This window comes from Micromys minutus (genome assembly GCF_963924665.1).
Source record: "Micromys minutus genome assembly, chromosome: 9".
Lineage (NCBI taxonomy): Eukaryota > Metazoa > Chordata > Mammalia > Rodentia > Muridae > Micromys > Micromys minutus.
Window position 1 is genome coordinate 4584713 of NC_137978.1, and position 17436 is coordinate 4602148.

General features: G+C 40.0%; 1 protein-coding gene across 3 annotated transcripts in view; it reads right to left on the reverse strand.

Moving 5' to 3' along the window:
- Window positions 1–17436, reverse strand: part of DNAJC6 (DnaJ heat shock protein family (Hsp40) member C6) — a gene marked incomplete at both ends in the record, with an annotated part of 162005 nt that overhangs the window by 43959 nt on the left and 100610 nt on the right. For all 3 annotated transcript variants that reach the window (XM_080921046.1, XM_080921047.1, XM_080921045.1), the window contains 3 exons: window positions 12280–12428; window positions 12522–12571; window positions 13376–13526. In XM_080921046.1, the coding sequence (XP_080777172.1) occupies window positions 12280–12428; window positions 12522–12571; window positions 13376–13526 (350 nt within the window). The remainder of the gene's footprint in view (window positions 1–12279; window positions 12429–12521; window positions 12572–13375; window positions 13527–17436) is intronic.

Here is a 17436-nt window from a genome sequence, read left to right on the forward strand (position 1 = left end):
AGTTCCATGAGAAAAAAAAAAGCACAACCTCTCGCTTTTTTAACTTCACAGTGGGGTGTCCGCATCTCAGGTGTGTAGGTACTGAATGAATAAAAACTAAATGGATAAACCCTACTTTGCAATTTTGTTTGCAATAGGATTTGTCTAATATCTTCTTAAAAGATTTATTCCATTTCTATTTATGAGTATGTTTATATGTACATTGTGTGTGGGTACACACAGAGGCCAGAAGATGGCAGGAGATCTCCTAGAGCCAGGGTTGCCAGAGGTTGTGAGCTGTCTGGCATGGGTGCTAGGGACTGAAACCGGATCCTTTGCATAAAACAGCAAGTGTCCTTTAACACTGCATTCCTTTTTTAAAATTTCATTTTTATTTATTTTTTTAAACAACTTTATTTAAAAAAACAGATAAGTGTGCAGATTTTTAAAAGCATTTTGGCATAAGACTATATGAATATATTTTTGTTAGTACTTGATTTTTTTTTAAGGTTTGATAGTATGCATTGAAATCTTACCAGTTACAATGAGCATAAGGTACATGTAAAACAAAATGCAACATGGAAATAGAGTTTTCTTGATGTGCATAGATTAAACATAATAATTTTTAAATACCGAGAATTGCCACAGGCTATCTTCTTAGCTCTTGAATTATCAATGATTTAAGGTCTAGGTGTACCACACTCTGAGAGGGTGCTATACACTTTTTTTTTCTAAGAAGGACTGAAGCTTCCACTTTTTGGCCTTTTGTTTGAGCTTCATATGATCTGTGAGTTGTTTCTTGGGTATTCAGAGCTTTATGGGGTTAGTATCCAATTATCAGTGACTGCATATTATGTCTGTTCTTTTGTGACTGGGTTACCTCACTCAGGATGATATTCTCTAGATGCATCCATTTTCCTAGGAATTTAATAAAGTCATTGTTTCTAGTAACTGAGTAGTACTCCATTGTGTAAATATACCACAATTTCTGTATCCATTCATCTACTGAAGGACATCTGGGTTCTTTCCAGCTTCTGGCTATTATAAATAGGGCTGCTATGAACATTGTAGAACATGTGTTCTTGTTATATGTTGGAGCATCTTTGAGGTATATGCCCATAAGTGGCATATCCCTCTGCCCTTCTCAAGGATCTATTCATAGAGGCTAGTGAGATGACTCAGCCTTTAAGAGGTAAAACTTTTAAAGCATTTAAAAACTGTCTGCTAACCACCTACATATCACATCTCAATACCTAAAAGCTGGCTAAATTGTTCTTAGCACAATAGGCTAACAGCTCTAGAATCATTAAATCAATCAAGAAAAAAACTATTAATTTAAAGTACTCCATAATTATATCTTTACTTGATATATAATTACATGGCACTGGGCAAACACATAATTAGAATAAAAAGATGTACTCTGTCTAAAGTGGAAAACATTAAGCCATAAACACCCCACCCTCACCAAATTAGGCATCTGATCAGTACCAGCTTTCATGATTCTCTATGTCATTTGCTATACACTACTCATGATCCTAGGCCATGTGACACTTCATTACCCCATCTCCCTGAATGCTGCTGGAGTCAGTATCAGAGAATACTATGGCACTGCAGGCTCACCATGATGCTGGGAGAGGTAAAGACCACAGCAGGGCTGGAGCTGGATGCCACCAATCTTGCCCTTCATCTATGCCATGTGCTAAGCACAAGAGCCAACAGTGCAGCAGAGAGTCAGGCTAGCACACCATGCCTGGCGTTTCCTGATTAGTAGATCATTTGTGGAAGGCAGGTATTTCAGTCACCAATTGTGACATTCTATTATTACCAGTGTTAATCTTTGTCACCATTTACTGGGTGCTTAATTCAAGCCAGGCCTTACTAATCCAATTTATCTTTTACAACTAGCATGTAGGAAAGACTGCTTATACATGTTAAGGATGATGTTCAATTAGTAGTATGTTTGTAAGGAGAGGAGACAAAAAGGAGGAGAAAACACAGGGGTGGGGGGGGCAGGATAAGGTACTGGAGGGTACAGGAAAGAGGTACAGAGAGTCATGAATTCAAATAAAAATATGTAGCAGTGGGAAATGAAAAACTGGGGGTAGCCACTGGAGGTTCCCAGATGCCAGGGGAGCAAGAGGCTCCCAATAGGGATGACTTTAGCAGAAATAAGCAACAAAAGGTACACAGAACTTGTAAAGACTACCTCCAGTAGAAAGGCGCATCCTCCTGTCGAGGGATGGGGCCACTCTCCCTCCCATCCCAAAGTTTTTAACCCAGAAATGATCCTGTCCAAAAGAAAGACAGGGATGGGGGAAAAAAAGAAGAAGAAGCAGAGACTGAAGGAAGGGCCATCCAGGAACAGCACCACCTGAGGATCCATCCTGTCTGCAGACACCAAACCCAGACACTATTGCTGTTGCCAAGAGGTGCTTGCTGACAGGGACATGATGTGGCTGTTCCCTGAAGGTATGGCCAGCACCTGACCAATGCAGATGCTGATGCTCACAGCCAACCATCAGACTGACCCAGGTGGGGGAGCTGGCAGAAGGACTTGAGGAACAGAGGGAATTGCAACCCCATAGATAAAACAATGTCACCTGGCCAGACTACCCGGACTAGACCACCACCCAAGGAGTGTACAGAGAGGGATTCATGACTCTGGGTACTTATGGAGCAGAGGATGCCCTTTTCTGACATCAGTGGGAGGGAAGGCCCTTGATCCTGTCGCTATTTGATGCCTCAGCAGAGGGGGATGCTAAAACAGTAGGGCAGGAGTGGGTGGGGGGAGCACCCTCTTAGAGGCAAAGGGGAGGGAGAAGAGGATAGATGGGATGGAGGGGTCACCAGAAAAGGACATATCATTTGAGATGTAAACAACAGGAATGACTAATGAAAATAATTAATAATAAAAAGAGAAAAACGAGGAATAAAAGGAAGTGGGGAGAGAAAGAAAGGGTTGGAGGTAGAGAGGAAGGACATTTGTGAGATAGATACTGTTATTGTCATAATTTTCTTTTTTATAGTATAGTAGTTTGAGACAAGGTTTCTCTCTTAGCTGTCCTGGTACTAGCTCTGGAACTAGACAGGTTGCTCTCAAAACCACAGAAATATGCCTGCCTCTGCCACCTGAGTGCTGGGTTTCAAGTCAGAAGCCATAACACTTGACTGTCATAATTATCTTATACAAGGAAAAAAAAACTGAGTCAAGGCAGTGGAAGAATGTCTTGTTCAGTAAGATGAACAATTGAGATATGAGCCTAAGGTAAATTTTAAAACTTATTATTTGTATATAATTTCATCCCAACAAAAATAATAAATTCTACCATGATGCCCTGCCTGTAGTTGTTAAGATAGCTCCATAATGCATCTGTAAGGTGGCAACTGCACTTTACCTTAGGTAGAGACATTCAGGTCATGAAAGGTTGTGTATCTGTAGTATGCGAACCTCTGGCTTCCAGTCAAGGCTCTGTTTCTGTTTTCCTCATTCCTGCCCTGATACTAACGTACAGAACCTAACATACACTATCTCCAGCCATCTCCTCACCAACCTCAAACTAAAGCAGAAATGACCAGGGGTTACTGGAACTTCTTCAGTGGACTCTGTAACAAATGTGGAAAGACTATGTCTTGCAGTCATGAGCCCTGTAAAAACCCCAAATCATAAACACACCTTCCAAAACCTGAACTGTTTCCAATGGCAAAAAAATATATCCTACAAGATTTGGAACTAATCCACATAAAGGAAGACTTTAAAAGAACCAATAGTGTGACTAGTTTCTTTCTTTTTTTTTTTTTTTTTTTTTTTTTTGAAGTTGTTGAAATGTTTGGTTTCTTTTATTTGTGGCGATTGTCAGATAATTACTTCCTGTCCTTTTTTTCTTTCCTTACTTCATACCCTCCTATACATGGCTCTCTGCTCTTCTACAAACTCATGACCTTTTGCCATTCATTTTTGTTAGTTTTTTTTTAAACGACTTTATTTTACAAAACAAAGATAAATGTACAGATTTTAAACATTTTTTGCTTAAAATTATACATTTTTGTCAGTACTGTTTTTTCAGACATTAAAATAATTTTTACATAAAACCATGTGAATATATTTTTTTTAGTCAGTACTTGATTTTTTTCAAGGGCTTGACAGTATGCATTGAAAACCTAATAGTTACAATAAGCGTAAAGTACATGCAAAACAAAACGCAACATGGAAATAGTCAAAGTGTTCTTGTTTTGTAAATATATGTCTATTTTTTTGTTTTCTTTATTTCTTGGACTTCATACAGTCTGTGAGTTGTTTCTGGGGGAGTGCAAGCCTCTGGGGTTAGCATCCCACTATCAGTGACTGCATATTATGTCTGTTCTTTTGTGACTGGGTTATCTCACTCAGGATGCAGCCATTTTCTTAATAATTTGGTTAAGTCATTGTTTCTGGTGGCTGAGTAGTATTCCATTGTGTATATGTACCACAATTTTGTATCCATTCATCTTCTGAAGGACATCTGGGTTCCTTCCAGCTTCTGGCTATTATAAATAGAGCCGCTATGAACATTGTGGTGCATATATCTTTGTTGTGTATTAAAGTGTCTCTGGGGTATATGCCCAGAAGTGGAATAGCTGGGTTTTCAGGTAGTACTATATGCAATTTTCTGAGGTATCGCCAGACAGATTTCCAGAGTGGTTGTATTAGCTTGCAACCCCACCAACAGTGGAGAAGTGTTCCTCTTTCTCCGCAGCCTCGCCAGCATCTGCTGTCATCTGAGTTTTGGATCTTGGCCAATCTGACTGGTGTGAGGTGGAATCTCAGGGTTGTTTTGATTTGCATTTCCCTGATGGCTAAGGATGTCGAGCACTTCCTCAGATGTTTCTCGGCCATTCGGTGTTCCTCAACTGAAAACGTTTTGTTTAGCTCTGTACCCCATTTTTTAATAGGGTTATTTGATTCTCTGGTGTCTAGCTTTTTGAGTTCCTTGTACACCTTGGATATTAGGCCTCTATCTGATGTGGTGTTGGTAAAGATCTTTTCCCATTCTGTTGGTTGCCGTTTTGTTTTCTTGACGATGTCTTTAGCCTTACAGAAACTTTGCAATCTCATTAAGTCCCATTTGTTAATCTTTGACCTTAGAGCTTGAGCCATTGGTGTTTTGTTCAGGAAATTTTCTCCTGTGCCTATGTGTTCTAAGGTTTTCCTTCCTTTCTCATCTAATAGTTTCAGTGTATCTGGTTTAATGTGGAGATCTTTGATCCACTTACACTTGAACTTTGTACAAGGAGATAAGAACGGGTCTATTTTCATTCTTTTGCATGTTGAGTGCCAGTTGGACCAGCACCATTTGTTGAATAGGCTGTCCTTTTTCCATTGAATGTTTACTGCTCCTTTGTCAAAAATCAGGTGACCATATACATGAGGGCTCATTTCTGGATCTTCTATTCTATTCCATTGATCCACATGCCTATTTCTGTACCAGTACCATGCAGTTTTCAGCACAATTGCCTTGTAATATAGCTTGAGGTCAGGGATAGTGATTCCCGCAGATGTTTTCTTGTTGTTGAGGATGGATTTCGCTATTCTAGGTCTTTTGTTATTTCATATGAAATTGCACATTGATCTTTCCAATTCCATGAAGAACTGGGTTGAAATTTTGTTGGGGATTGCACTGAATTTGTAGATTGCTTTTGGTAGGATGGCCATTTTTAAGATGTTGATCTTTCCAATCCATGAGCATGGGAGATCTTTCCATTTTCTGAGATCCTCCTCAATTTCTTTCTTTAGAGGTTTGAAGTTCTTGTCATACAGGTCCTTCACTTGCTTAGTTAGAGATGTGACTAGTTTCTACACTAACAAGGCCTTCCCAGTACTGTCTGTCTTTCATAGGGGCAGAGAATGGCACTCCTAGGCAACACTGAAGGGTATTGGCCAGACCTTCAGAACACTGCGCAAGGTCAGAGCTGATCCCGATTCATACAGCTTTTTGTTTTCTCTAACAGTATTGCCGAGAAATAAGTGAAACAACGATTCTTGATATTAAAGGACATAGCTACAAGCCTGTGCAGAAATACACCGCGCACGCACACACACACACACACACACACACACACACACACACACACACACACACAATGGATCGATACAATGTCAATACTGGAAGTGATAAAAAAAGATTTGGATCTAGATAGCAGTAATGATTATACAATATTACTGAATGCAATTAATGAAACTGGATATGGTTAAAATTGTATCATTGTTATATACATTTTCCCATAATGTTTTTTAACAGTACAAGTGCCTTATTAAGTTCTCTGAAACATACCAATTGATCTAAATACACAGTGTCCTGTTCCATGTTTGTCATTCAGATTAAGAATGTTTGTTTTAGTGCTAGAGTTGATTCAACCTAAGAGTATATACTGCTCCTGCAGATGACCCAGGTTCAGTTTCCAGATCCCACACTGGGTAACCCACAACCATCTGTAACTACAGTTCCAGAGGATCCAATGCCATCTTTTGGCTTACATGGGCAATGGTGCATATGATACAGACATCTATGGACATGGTACATCAAAAACTCACACATGTATATGAAAAACCATTAAAAGTATATAGTTTTCAAAAAGAAGATTTGGCTCAGCCAATTCATCTTATTGACTTTTAAATGTCATTACCAGCACTAGCACTTTTAATCCCCAAGGGTAGATATTTTTCTATGAGTAGTAATATTTTAAAAAATTCCTTGGCAGGGCCGGAGAGATGGCTCAGTGGTTAAGAGCACCGACTGCTCTTCCAAAGATCCTGAGTTTAAATCCCAGCAATCACATGGTGGCTCATAACCATCTTTAATGGGGTCCTATACCCACTTTTGACATGTCTGAAGGCAGCTACAGTGTACTTATATATAATAAATAAATAAATCTCTTAAAAAGTCTTGGCAATTCTGAATGGGCATTTTAGTGCCTCACTTTCAGTAAGAGTTCATTTGTCCACACTTCTTTAGGGTCATCTCCATTACTAGTCAAGACTACAAAAGTCCTGTCTTGTGTGCCTACTGCCGGTTATATATGCAAACACTACAAAATCTTACTGTCCCATGTGATTCCTGGTAATTTATACAACTTTAAAACCAAGACACAGGATACAGTGCTACCTGAAGACCCAGTTATTCCACTTCTGGGCATATACCCCAGAGACGCTCCAGCATACAACAAAGATGCATGCACCACAATGTTCATAGCTGCTCTATTTATAATAGCCAGAAGTTGGAAAGAACACAGATGTCCTTCAGTAAATGAATGGATACAAAAATTGAGGTACATTTCCACAATGGAGTTCTACTCAGCTATCAGAAACAATGACTTTATTAAATTCCTAGGAAAATGGATACATCTAGAGAATATCATCCTGAGTAAGGTAACCCAGTCATAAAAGAACAGACAAAATATGCAGTCACTGATAATTGGATACTAACCCCAGAAAGCTCTGAACACCCCAGAAACAACTTACTATATGAAGTTCAAAAAAAAAAAAAAAAAAAAAAAAAAAAAACTAAAGGCCAAAGAAATGAAAAATCATTATGCTTAATCTTTACACGCCAAAAAATCCTTGACTATTTCCAGGTTACATCTTGTTTTACATGTACTTTATTCTCATTGTAACTAGTAAGATTTTAAGGCATACTATCAAACCTTTAAAAAAAAATCAAGTACACACAAAAATTTATTCATATATCCTTATGCAAAAAATGCTTTAAAAATCTGTACATTTATCTTTGTTTTTTAAAATAAAGTTGTTCAATTAAAAAAAATTAAAGGATGCCTAAAAAAAAAAAAAACCCAAGACACAGAAAATCTTTCTGATACAATCTGTCTTCATCACTATGTTCTGTACCCCAGTGTTCAACCACAAAATCTAAGGGGCTGTGTGAGAGTTCAGGTCCCATAGAGACAGAGTTAGATTCCATGATACGGTTAGTAATGTAAATCCTATGGTACACTATTTCCAATACTGGTCCTTTATGGAAAAATCTACCTACATTTATTAAAAATGAGGTTTCATAGCAGAACTAGCCCATCACTAAACCAGAAGCAGAAAGGCACGGTTCTGATCCTCACTGCCCAGAACATACGGTCCAAAAAGACAGTATGTGACAGGTCTCAGTATGTGACAATGAGATGCCAATCAGTTCACAGTCAGTGCTGGGAGTCTCTTTGGAAAGAGATGTACCAAATCTAAACTGGAGCTGACAGGAACAATCAGATTTGGGGGGACTGCCTTCCCTTAACTCATGGTTGAGAGACACAGGAACGTGGGTCCAGTTCTATTTTGGCCAGGTCTGCTGGAAATCTCAGGGAAGGTTTAAGGAATGATTAAGGATACTATGTAATCTGTGGTAGGAGAAAGAATTACAAAAGTCTCGGGTCTGTGCAAAAAGACCAGTAAAGGAGACGGTGGCCAGCCTACAGCTCAGATGGCTTTTTATGGAGAATATATAGTTTATGCAATACTACTGTGTGTGTGAATGTGTGTAAGTGTGTGGGTATGTAAGAGAGTGTATATGTGAGCATGTGTGTGTATACATAATTTGTAGATTCCTGATTGGCACAGAGACTCTACAAATGAAGGATAGTAAATGACAAAGCTACCTTTGCCTAGAAAAGAAATGACACTGCTTCTTCCACTTGCAGCATGTGTCCTGCTCTCAGGACCAGCTGCACCAGCGCCCCACACTGTGCAGCTCTATAGTTACTATTTACACTCACTCAGGTATGCCCTGCATTCTCTCTCCATGTAGGCTTAAGTGCCTTGACAACAAGAACCAAATATTTCTACTATAGCAACAATGTTTAACATTTCATGACACATCTTGTTATTTTTGGAAACATTTACTAGCCATGCTGGGTACTATTCTGTATATCAAATAAAACAAACATAGTCTCTGGTCTCCTAGGGCAAGTGAGAGCAGCCCAGGATGGATGCCCAGTACATAATCCCTGCTCCCTTTTATGTCAATTAAGAGCAGTAGCAAGAGCTTTAGTTACACTATTGGTGCCTTTCTTTATAAATATTTTTATAGGGCTCATTGGGTAAAGTGTTTGTCATGTAAGAATGAGATCTTGAGTTTAGATCCACATGAAAGCCAAACACGGTGGCATGCATCTATAACCCCAGCACCAGGAAGTAGAGAATGGCAAGTCTCAGGGGTTCACTGGCCAGACAGTCTAGTTGAGACCCCAAGCTCTGGATTCAATGAAAGACCATGTCTCCCAAACAAAGGTGGAGAAATGAAGAAGAGACACCAATGTTGGCTTCTGTCTTCCACATGGTTCTGCACATACACATGCATACAATTATATAGCATGAGGTGTAGGCTTTTTAAAAAGCTACTCAAGTATATTTTCATGTAAATTAATGCTTTTATATCAATTTTATACATTTTCTAACTTTCAGTAGAACACTGAGACTGTCACAGATATACCAAAATCAAATGAAACTTCTATAAAATAGTGCTCAGGATATTCCATTGTCATTCCATTATAAAAAAACAATGCCATTCAGTTAGTGTCCAAATAAGAAAACTCACCCTCAAATAATTTAGGCACAGTACTGTAGATCTGTAATCCTAGCACCTGGGAGCTAAAGCAGGAAAATCAAAAGTTCAAGACCATCCTGGGCTATGTAGCAATAAACAAAAAGACAATAGTATTCCATAGAACATCAAGCTTCATTAATATTTTAAATTTTTTCACTTGGAATTCTATAATAGAGGAAATAACAGTAGGAAGGTTAGTTTATTATCATAGATTTTAACAAACTATTTGTAAAACTTCATCACATAGTAGAAATTTCAATCCAACTACTTCAAAATGGTTTTATTGATTATCTGTCTTCCCACCTGTCTGTCTGAGACATTTTGCTATATAGCCCAGGCTAGCCTTGAACTTCCTTTGTAGCCCAGGCTGGCCATGAATTTATTATCCTCTTATATCTGCCTCCAATGTGCTAAGACTACAGGTTTTACCAGCTTCAAAATGGTCCTGTCAGTAATTCTCAGAGAGGGATCCCTACAGCAGCAGTAGGAGAAGTGTCCAAGATATTGCTTTGAAATGCAGGCTCTTGCTCCACCCCCATCCCACTGGAGCAGAAGTTAGTGTCTAACAAGCCTCACAAATGGTTCTCATGCACACTGACATTCAGGGGTGCTCCAAACACACAAAAATCCTTAACAAAACTTTTCTATCTTGTTGACTGTTACGACAGAAAGAGATTTGGTAGGTACATAGAACAACACCTTTGTAGGGTTGGGGTGAAGGGACAGATGTGGAGACTAAGCCCAGAGGTTATCACCAACAACCAGAATCATAAGCACAAAAGTGTTCTAGCATGAAAGTGAGGGGTCCATTGCTTTCCATATCTAAAATTAAAGTTCATTTTTTAAGATGTATTTAGTGTGTGTGTGTGTGTGTGTGTGTGTGTGTGTGTGTGTGTACATGTGTAAAGTCAACAGACAACTTGTGAGAGTCAGTTTTCCTCATTCATGAGTATTGAACAAGTTTGGCAACACGCACCTCTACTCACAGAGCTATTTCACTAGCCCCAAACTCCATTTCTTAAATGTCTATGTGAAAAGTCCTTCCTATTTATTGATGGATCCTGATAATGTTGTAGAACCAATCATATCTAAAGCATAAGCCACAAACATCCGAGGATTAGATGCACACAGACAGATAGCACCTAAGAGCAGCAAAACCTTATTTTAGTGAGTCGGTGGAGAACTCAGAAGCCAACAGTATCAGGCATGACATCAAATTCAAACCTAAGCCAGCTCTCACAGTTCCCTGATGAGCCTGAAACTGAGATTAGCCCTCTAACTTGTTTTTTAAAACTTCCTTAAAAGGATAGTTTTTTAAAAATTAAAGGATAATCTAGTTTTTCCAAGGTCAACTGTCAGCTCAAGCCAAAGTAGCTCTTCGAAGTTGATAGTTTGTCATAAGTGGGGGTTGGGAAACACACACACACACACACACACACACACACATGATACAACCCTCTCGATTTTCTTTAAGAGATGGGCCACTGAGTGTTTGACCATGCTCCAATAAATGTATGGGCAACACAAACTGTTATATATTTTTCTTTTTCTTCTCCTTAATCTTTTGAGGATGGCACAAAGGTGGGCACGGACATGGGAAGACTGGGAAGTGAGTATGATAGGCAACAGTGTGTGCAATTCCCAGATAATCAATAAAATACCATGTTGGGGCATAGGGTACAGGAAAAAGGAAGCTACATGCTAGCTGTGTGATTTGTGGCAAGTTACCTTACTTCTCTGGACCTATTACATTTTGGCCTGAGAGAACTCTTAAATTGTGTATATAGTGTTGCATGTAAACTTCTCTATGCCATGTAAATACTTTATAAACATTGGTTGCAGCTTTTTTCGTTATCAATATTCATAATCATATTAGCAAGGTAAGGTATAGGAAGGCAAGCCAATAGTCCCAGAACTTGAGAGGCAGAAGCAACTCAGCAATTTCAAAACCAGCATAGTCTATCCTGAGAATTTTAAGCCAGCCAGGGCTGTGTAGCAAGACTTTGAAATTACAAATTAAAATAGTACCACCAATCCTACACTAAAGATAGTTTTTATGCTATCCTTCATTTATAAGATGCCAGAAATATATTACTATTTTCAGTTAATGAGCATTTGTCCTCTGTGTATATCTGTATTCTATGAATGTGAAGTGTCCTCTGAGGCAAAAAGGATATTAGATTCCTAGGATCTGGAATTAAGCCACTATGTAGGTGATAAAAATTGAACCTGAATCCTTTGGAAGAGTAGAAAATGATTTAACCCCTGAGCCATCTCACCAGCCCCAGAAATACATTATTCTTCAACATGGCCTGTCTGTACTGTTGTAACTGCACTAGCCTCTACTGATAACCACGTAGATTTGTTGTCAAAGATCAAAGGCATCATCAAAAACTATGGTTTTCTACAGAAAATTGCCCTGTGCAATAGTTCCATTTCTAAGTTGAGCCTCATAAACAGCCACCGAATGTTTTGAGCTTCCAGCTTTAGGGATGTTTCATTGGCAGGTACATGTTCTTGTAATTATTATTGCCTAAGCAAAGTCTTCAGAATATTTTATAACAAGATTTTTGTGGTGAGAAGGGTCCAGAGTTCTTCACCTTATGTGCCTATGAAGAGGGCCCCAAGGATATCTTCCAAGAGCAAAGCACTTTCAACTGTGCAGACAAAGAAGCAACAGTACTCTCAACAATCCTTTCTCAGTGGGGAAGCTCCTTACCCGACTGTGGAACTTGGCAGTTCGGTAAGACTTGGGTGACAAGTTATATACTGTGTAGTGGTCAAGATGTCTGGAATCCAAAAAGCTACGGATGTCATCAACCTGGTTTCTGAATCCTATGTCAACACTGTCCACAGGAAAGGACATCACTAGGAGAGGTCACACAGAAAGAAAGCATGTTACACAGATGTACTGTCTGGATGAACGGCACCTCAGAGCAGCAACAAATATGAGAACCTTACCTATAATCCTGGAGGTGACGTAAGTAAAGTCTAGGTCTCCCTTTGTATAGCTAAAAGTGAGGGAGGACAGGGCACTGGTTAGAGCAATCCAGATGTGTCTTAAACATCATGAGCTGGAACACTTCTAGCATAGTTTGGTCTCCTCAATCTCTTTCCTCTAATCACTGAGAGAAAGTAGGCCATATCCTCTGTCTTCACCACCCACCCATGCATGCTGACGCCCTACACAGGGGTAAACAACAGAGGAAGTAGAAAATTTTGCCTTTGAAATGATTAAAATGTCAATAAATATATTGGATTTGACACTTGACTTTTGATTCAAACTGCATATTGTAACAGAAAATAAATGAATAATTTTATATTTCTTAAGAATAAAAGAATCTACTACATTATTTATGTAAGAATTTTATATCGTGGAAGAGAAATTAACTTTCCCCACTAAATAAATGTTGAAGGATTAGCATGATACAAAAGTTCTGTTTTCCATTTCAACCCTCAGACTGTCTGTGCACCGTCTGATTTAATTCTCCAGCCACTCAGAGACACGAATCCTATCAGATAATTTGATACCTTGCCTGATACCATATAGTTTATAAGCACAAGCACTGCACTGGGATACATAATATTTATAAAGCCAAAGACAGTGGCCAATCCTATGCTAACATACCAGTGAGCTCAGACCCACCAGGCTGTACTTGTAGCTTCAAAAGAACTTAACATTATGGTTTATATTGACCAGAGTCTAAAATAATGTCCCAAAGTTAACACTTTGTCAGTCCAATAAGAGGCAGGCAAGCAACCAGATGCTTTGGAAGCCTGGGCTCCACTAGCCTCACCAGGAAGAATATACGTACCTGCTAACAGACTGGATGACTCTTGAGGATGTATCTTTGAGGGTGTCTTTCAAGTTGTCCTTCAGGTTACTGAACAGCCTCCCTGCACCACCTTTCACCATGTCAAAGAGGCCTCCCCCATAGCTGGGCTCCATGTCTGGAGAAGAGGCACCTGCAAAGAAAAAGCAAAAAATGAACACCAATCCCTTCTAATCCTCCAAGCATGTCATGTCAAAAGGTTGGGGCTGTCCCAGCAATTGTGAACTGCTCTCAGAATACATTGACTGATTTTAGCAGTACTGCCTATAGCCAGAGAGTACAAGGTAAGTTGTTGAACATTCCGTCTTAGGAAAAGGGGTCCTCAGGGTCATGATGTCCAATGTCACAGCCAGTATCCACAGCAACATATCCCTTCCATTGTGGCTGAGAATTGCATAGTAGTCACTGCTGTGACTTATCAGCCACTTCAGTATCTCTTCCCTTGTGACTACATGAAATTGTGCCCCTTGTGGCTGGCTCCATTCAGCACTATTGATACTTGGTAAAGGACTTCTTTGTTAAGGTACTTAGCTTCACAGGGTGCTTAATAGAACCCCTACCCATCACAGAGTCTGGTACTACCTAGAGATCCAGACATCCTCTTGGGGCTTGGAATGTAGCCTCTGCAAATGCAAGGAAGAGAATTCTATTTCATTGGGTACTTCCTGAACTCTGATCAAATGAGTTAATTTTCTTTGTGCTTACGAGCCAAAATAATGTTTGTGTCATACATTTCAAGCACTTACGATATTCTTATATATTCCCATAAATATGCCACTCTCCCATACTGATCATAAAAGCTACAGATGCCTGATGTATCATTAGGAATCTATTGCAAAGTGCCACTGTATTGGAAATCACCAAGAGCAGTGAATAAATGCTGGTGAATAAATGAATGGATGTGTGAGCAAATGTTAACATTGTTCTCTATTTTCTGAACTTTCAAATCAGCAGGAACACTACTTAGACCATTCATAGTGAAACAGTTCCCCACAATTGGAAATTATTTATTATCCTTACTAAGAAACAGTGAGACATGGTCTCATTCTGAAGCCAAGGCTGACCTGCCTCAGCTCCCCACTTGCTAGGGGTACTTGTATAAGCCATTATACCCAGCCTATTACTCTAATTTCTACAGTAGGAGAAATGGAGTCTCAAAGAAGGCAGCCCAACAACAATTTCAGCTAACTAGAATAGCCAGCCATTCATATCCATGAGTGTAATTCTAAAGTCTGAGTGAGAACCAGCCCCATCCCACCACCTCCAGCCCCATACTAGTCCACAATTCTGACAACTGTGATTAAAATAGTCTTTCCTTGATATTTTTTCATGACTTTTCTCCATGCCAGGAAATAGCCATCTTAGAGAACTGTTTTATTCTCTCTTGGAAGGTACAAGAAGGGTCCTAAGACCCTCACCTACACACCCAGCTGCTCACACCTGGTGTATGCACCTCTGTGTTGTGTAGGGCATAAGCAGGGGAGACTTGGGAGGGGGGTAAATACATCTGTACAACTCATCCCTGTAAGTAAAGGTAAGGCCTTTTGGGGAAAGAGCACTCACAACCCTGTAAGTAACCCCTTATAAACACACAGGCACTGTAACAAAGCCCAGTAAACTCACTGGTTCCCTAGAGTGAATTTTGGAGAAACCATGCTTTACTGTGCTATTGGGGCCTTAGGAGGAAGGATAGGATATTGCTTATGTCCTCTGGGAAGGAATTTCATCATCTCTGCCTCATTTGTCTCCAGCCCCTGTAATCACCTCCTGATCTTCTCATTCTGGTGTGTGTATTTCATCTGGCAGCTCAGTGCTGATGTTCCTGTAACCAGAAACCCCAAATCTGCAAATGTCAAACCAACCACACTTATGCATTATGTAGTCAGCCTGAACTCTGGTGACCCCTCTGCACCACAGCTTGAATGAATGCCAGGGTCTGGGCTAACAGCACTAAAGACAGCTCTCTCCTGTTGTGCCTCCTATTGTATTCCATACTTTTCTGTTGCTATGATTAAAAACAACAGAAGGGTTTATCTGAGCTTCTGCTTCCAGAGGGATAAGAGTCTATCATGATGGGGTATCGGGCCAGAGCGCCACAGGTATGTTGGCTGGAAAAGCAGCTGAGAGCTCACACCTCAAACTGAAAATACAAAGTAGAAGGAAGCTAACTCAAAATGGTGTGAATTGTTTGACGTCTGAAAGCCTGCCCACAGTGACATATTTCCTCTAGCAAAAATTGGGAGGTATCCCAATCTTCCATAAACATCCACCAAATGAGAATCATGTCTAAGATTTATGGAAACATCTCACACAAACTACCACACTTATGAAAGAAGGCAGATTAGCTCCCTTTAAGAATATGCATACATAAAAAACAGTATCCTGTTTTCATTTTAAACAGAGAAGCATAAAATGCTCTCACTATTTACATCAGCCTGCATACTGTCCTTACCACTCTCAGAGAGGAGATCAGGTTGGTTATCTAGACATCCCATTGAGTCTCAGTTTCATGCTGGTGCAGGACACTGAGGCAACAGGCCTAGTCAATGGTATAAACGTCTTCGATCATGTAAAACTCACACCTGGCATCTCAGATCTCACTGCTCATTAGAGCCCTGAAATGCTATAGAAGCAAGAATGATGTTCCAGAGCTCATTTATAACATCCATACATCCACATCACATCACATAAATCACAACACGGAAAGCAAGAGGCATGCCATGTGATTTCTCTCACCACAATGGCTCATTCGGGTAGCCATGCCAGCTTTTCTTAGTGAGTGACATTGGGCATCAAGAATACAGATTCTGTGAAGGGTATTTTCGTTTCCACTGGTTGAAAGAAAGGGAAAAGAGCTTTAAAAAACCAGAGCATGGAGCTAAATGACAACCAAATGACATGACCTCAGTATAGCAAGACTGAGCTCTGGTAATCCGAGTCACTTGTCTGTCTTTATATAGTCTACGAAATGCCAGTGACTTATGTTTTAATTGTCTGGGAAGGAAAAGTCAAAAGGCACATCAGTTCATACCATATGACAATTTTCTGAAGGCTGACCTTCAGTGTCTAGAAATAAAATGTTATTGGAATTCAGGGTCAGAGGTGTAATTCAATGGTGGATGAATTGCATGAGATGCAAAGAAAATATAAGAAGAATGAGACTTCTGTGTGTATTTCTGGTCAGTGGCTGCTTCGATGCTGCTATTGTGGAGCTGAACAGCCATGACACACACATGACATCCCACAGAGCTTAAAATACTGACCCAGGCTTTTCAGTGAAGTTTATTCACCTACCCATGGGAATCATACTAGGCAGGGTCCTCCAGAATCCAAGGATGGAAGGAGTAGCAAGGTCAGAAGTCAAAGTGTATGAGAGTACCATATAAGGAGAGAAGCCTGGGTCTCTGCTTCAGCTCCAGGCTGACTCTTATCTATGACAGTTTGTCTTTTTAAAACCTAAGCCAACAAAAGGCACATGTCAGAGCCATACCCTGCCTTCTCACTAACCAACCCCGAGTAACACCCAAGAATGTCTGAAACGAATTTCCCTGGTGAGTATCAGTACTTAGGAGAGCAGTACCGCAGCACCATGTTGCCTGACTTGTTCTTACAACACTGTTGAGTCCTGGGAGAGGATGCCTCCCCTGAACTGCTCACCTTCTGTTCACTGTCAGCATTAACCTGTTTTTTCAAGGAACACTGGAGGCAACTAAATAGTCATTTGGGAAATAGACCCTTCAGAGGCCAGCACAAAGTCCAGGTGAGACAGGCAGAAAAGGCAGATAAGACGACCCTTCATGGGCATCATGCCTGTGATAACTGAGTCAAGACACTAAGAAGCACCGAGGAAAGGGATGGAAAATGTTGATAAGGACCTCACATCCCGTAGTGAACACTGCTATTCCACAGCTCACACGTGCCCCTGTCGAGGGCACTCTGGACTGTGTGCAGTCTCACTTGGTAGCTATTAAGAAGTCATACTCTCCCATGCAGTGTTATATTATAAAAAAAACTCAGAGGAAAAAAAGAATAAAACATACTGA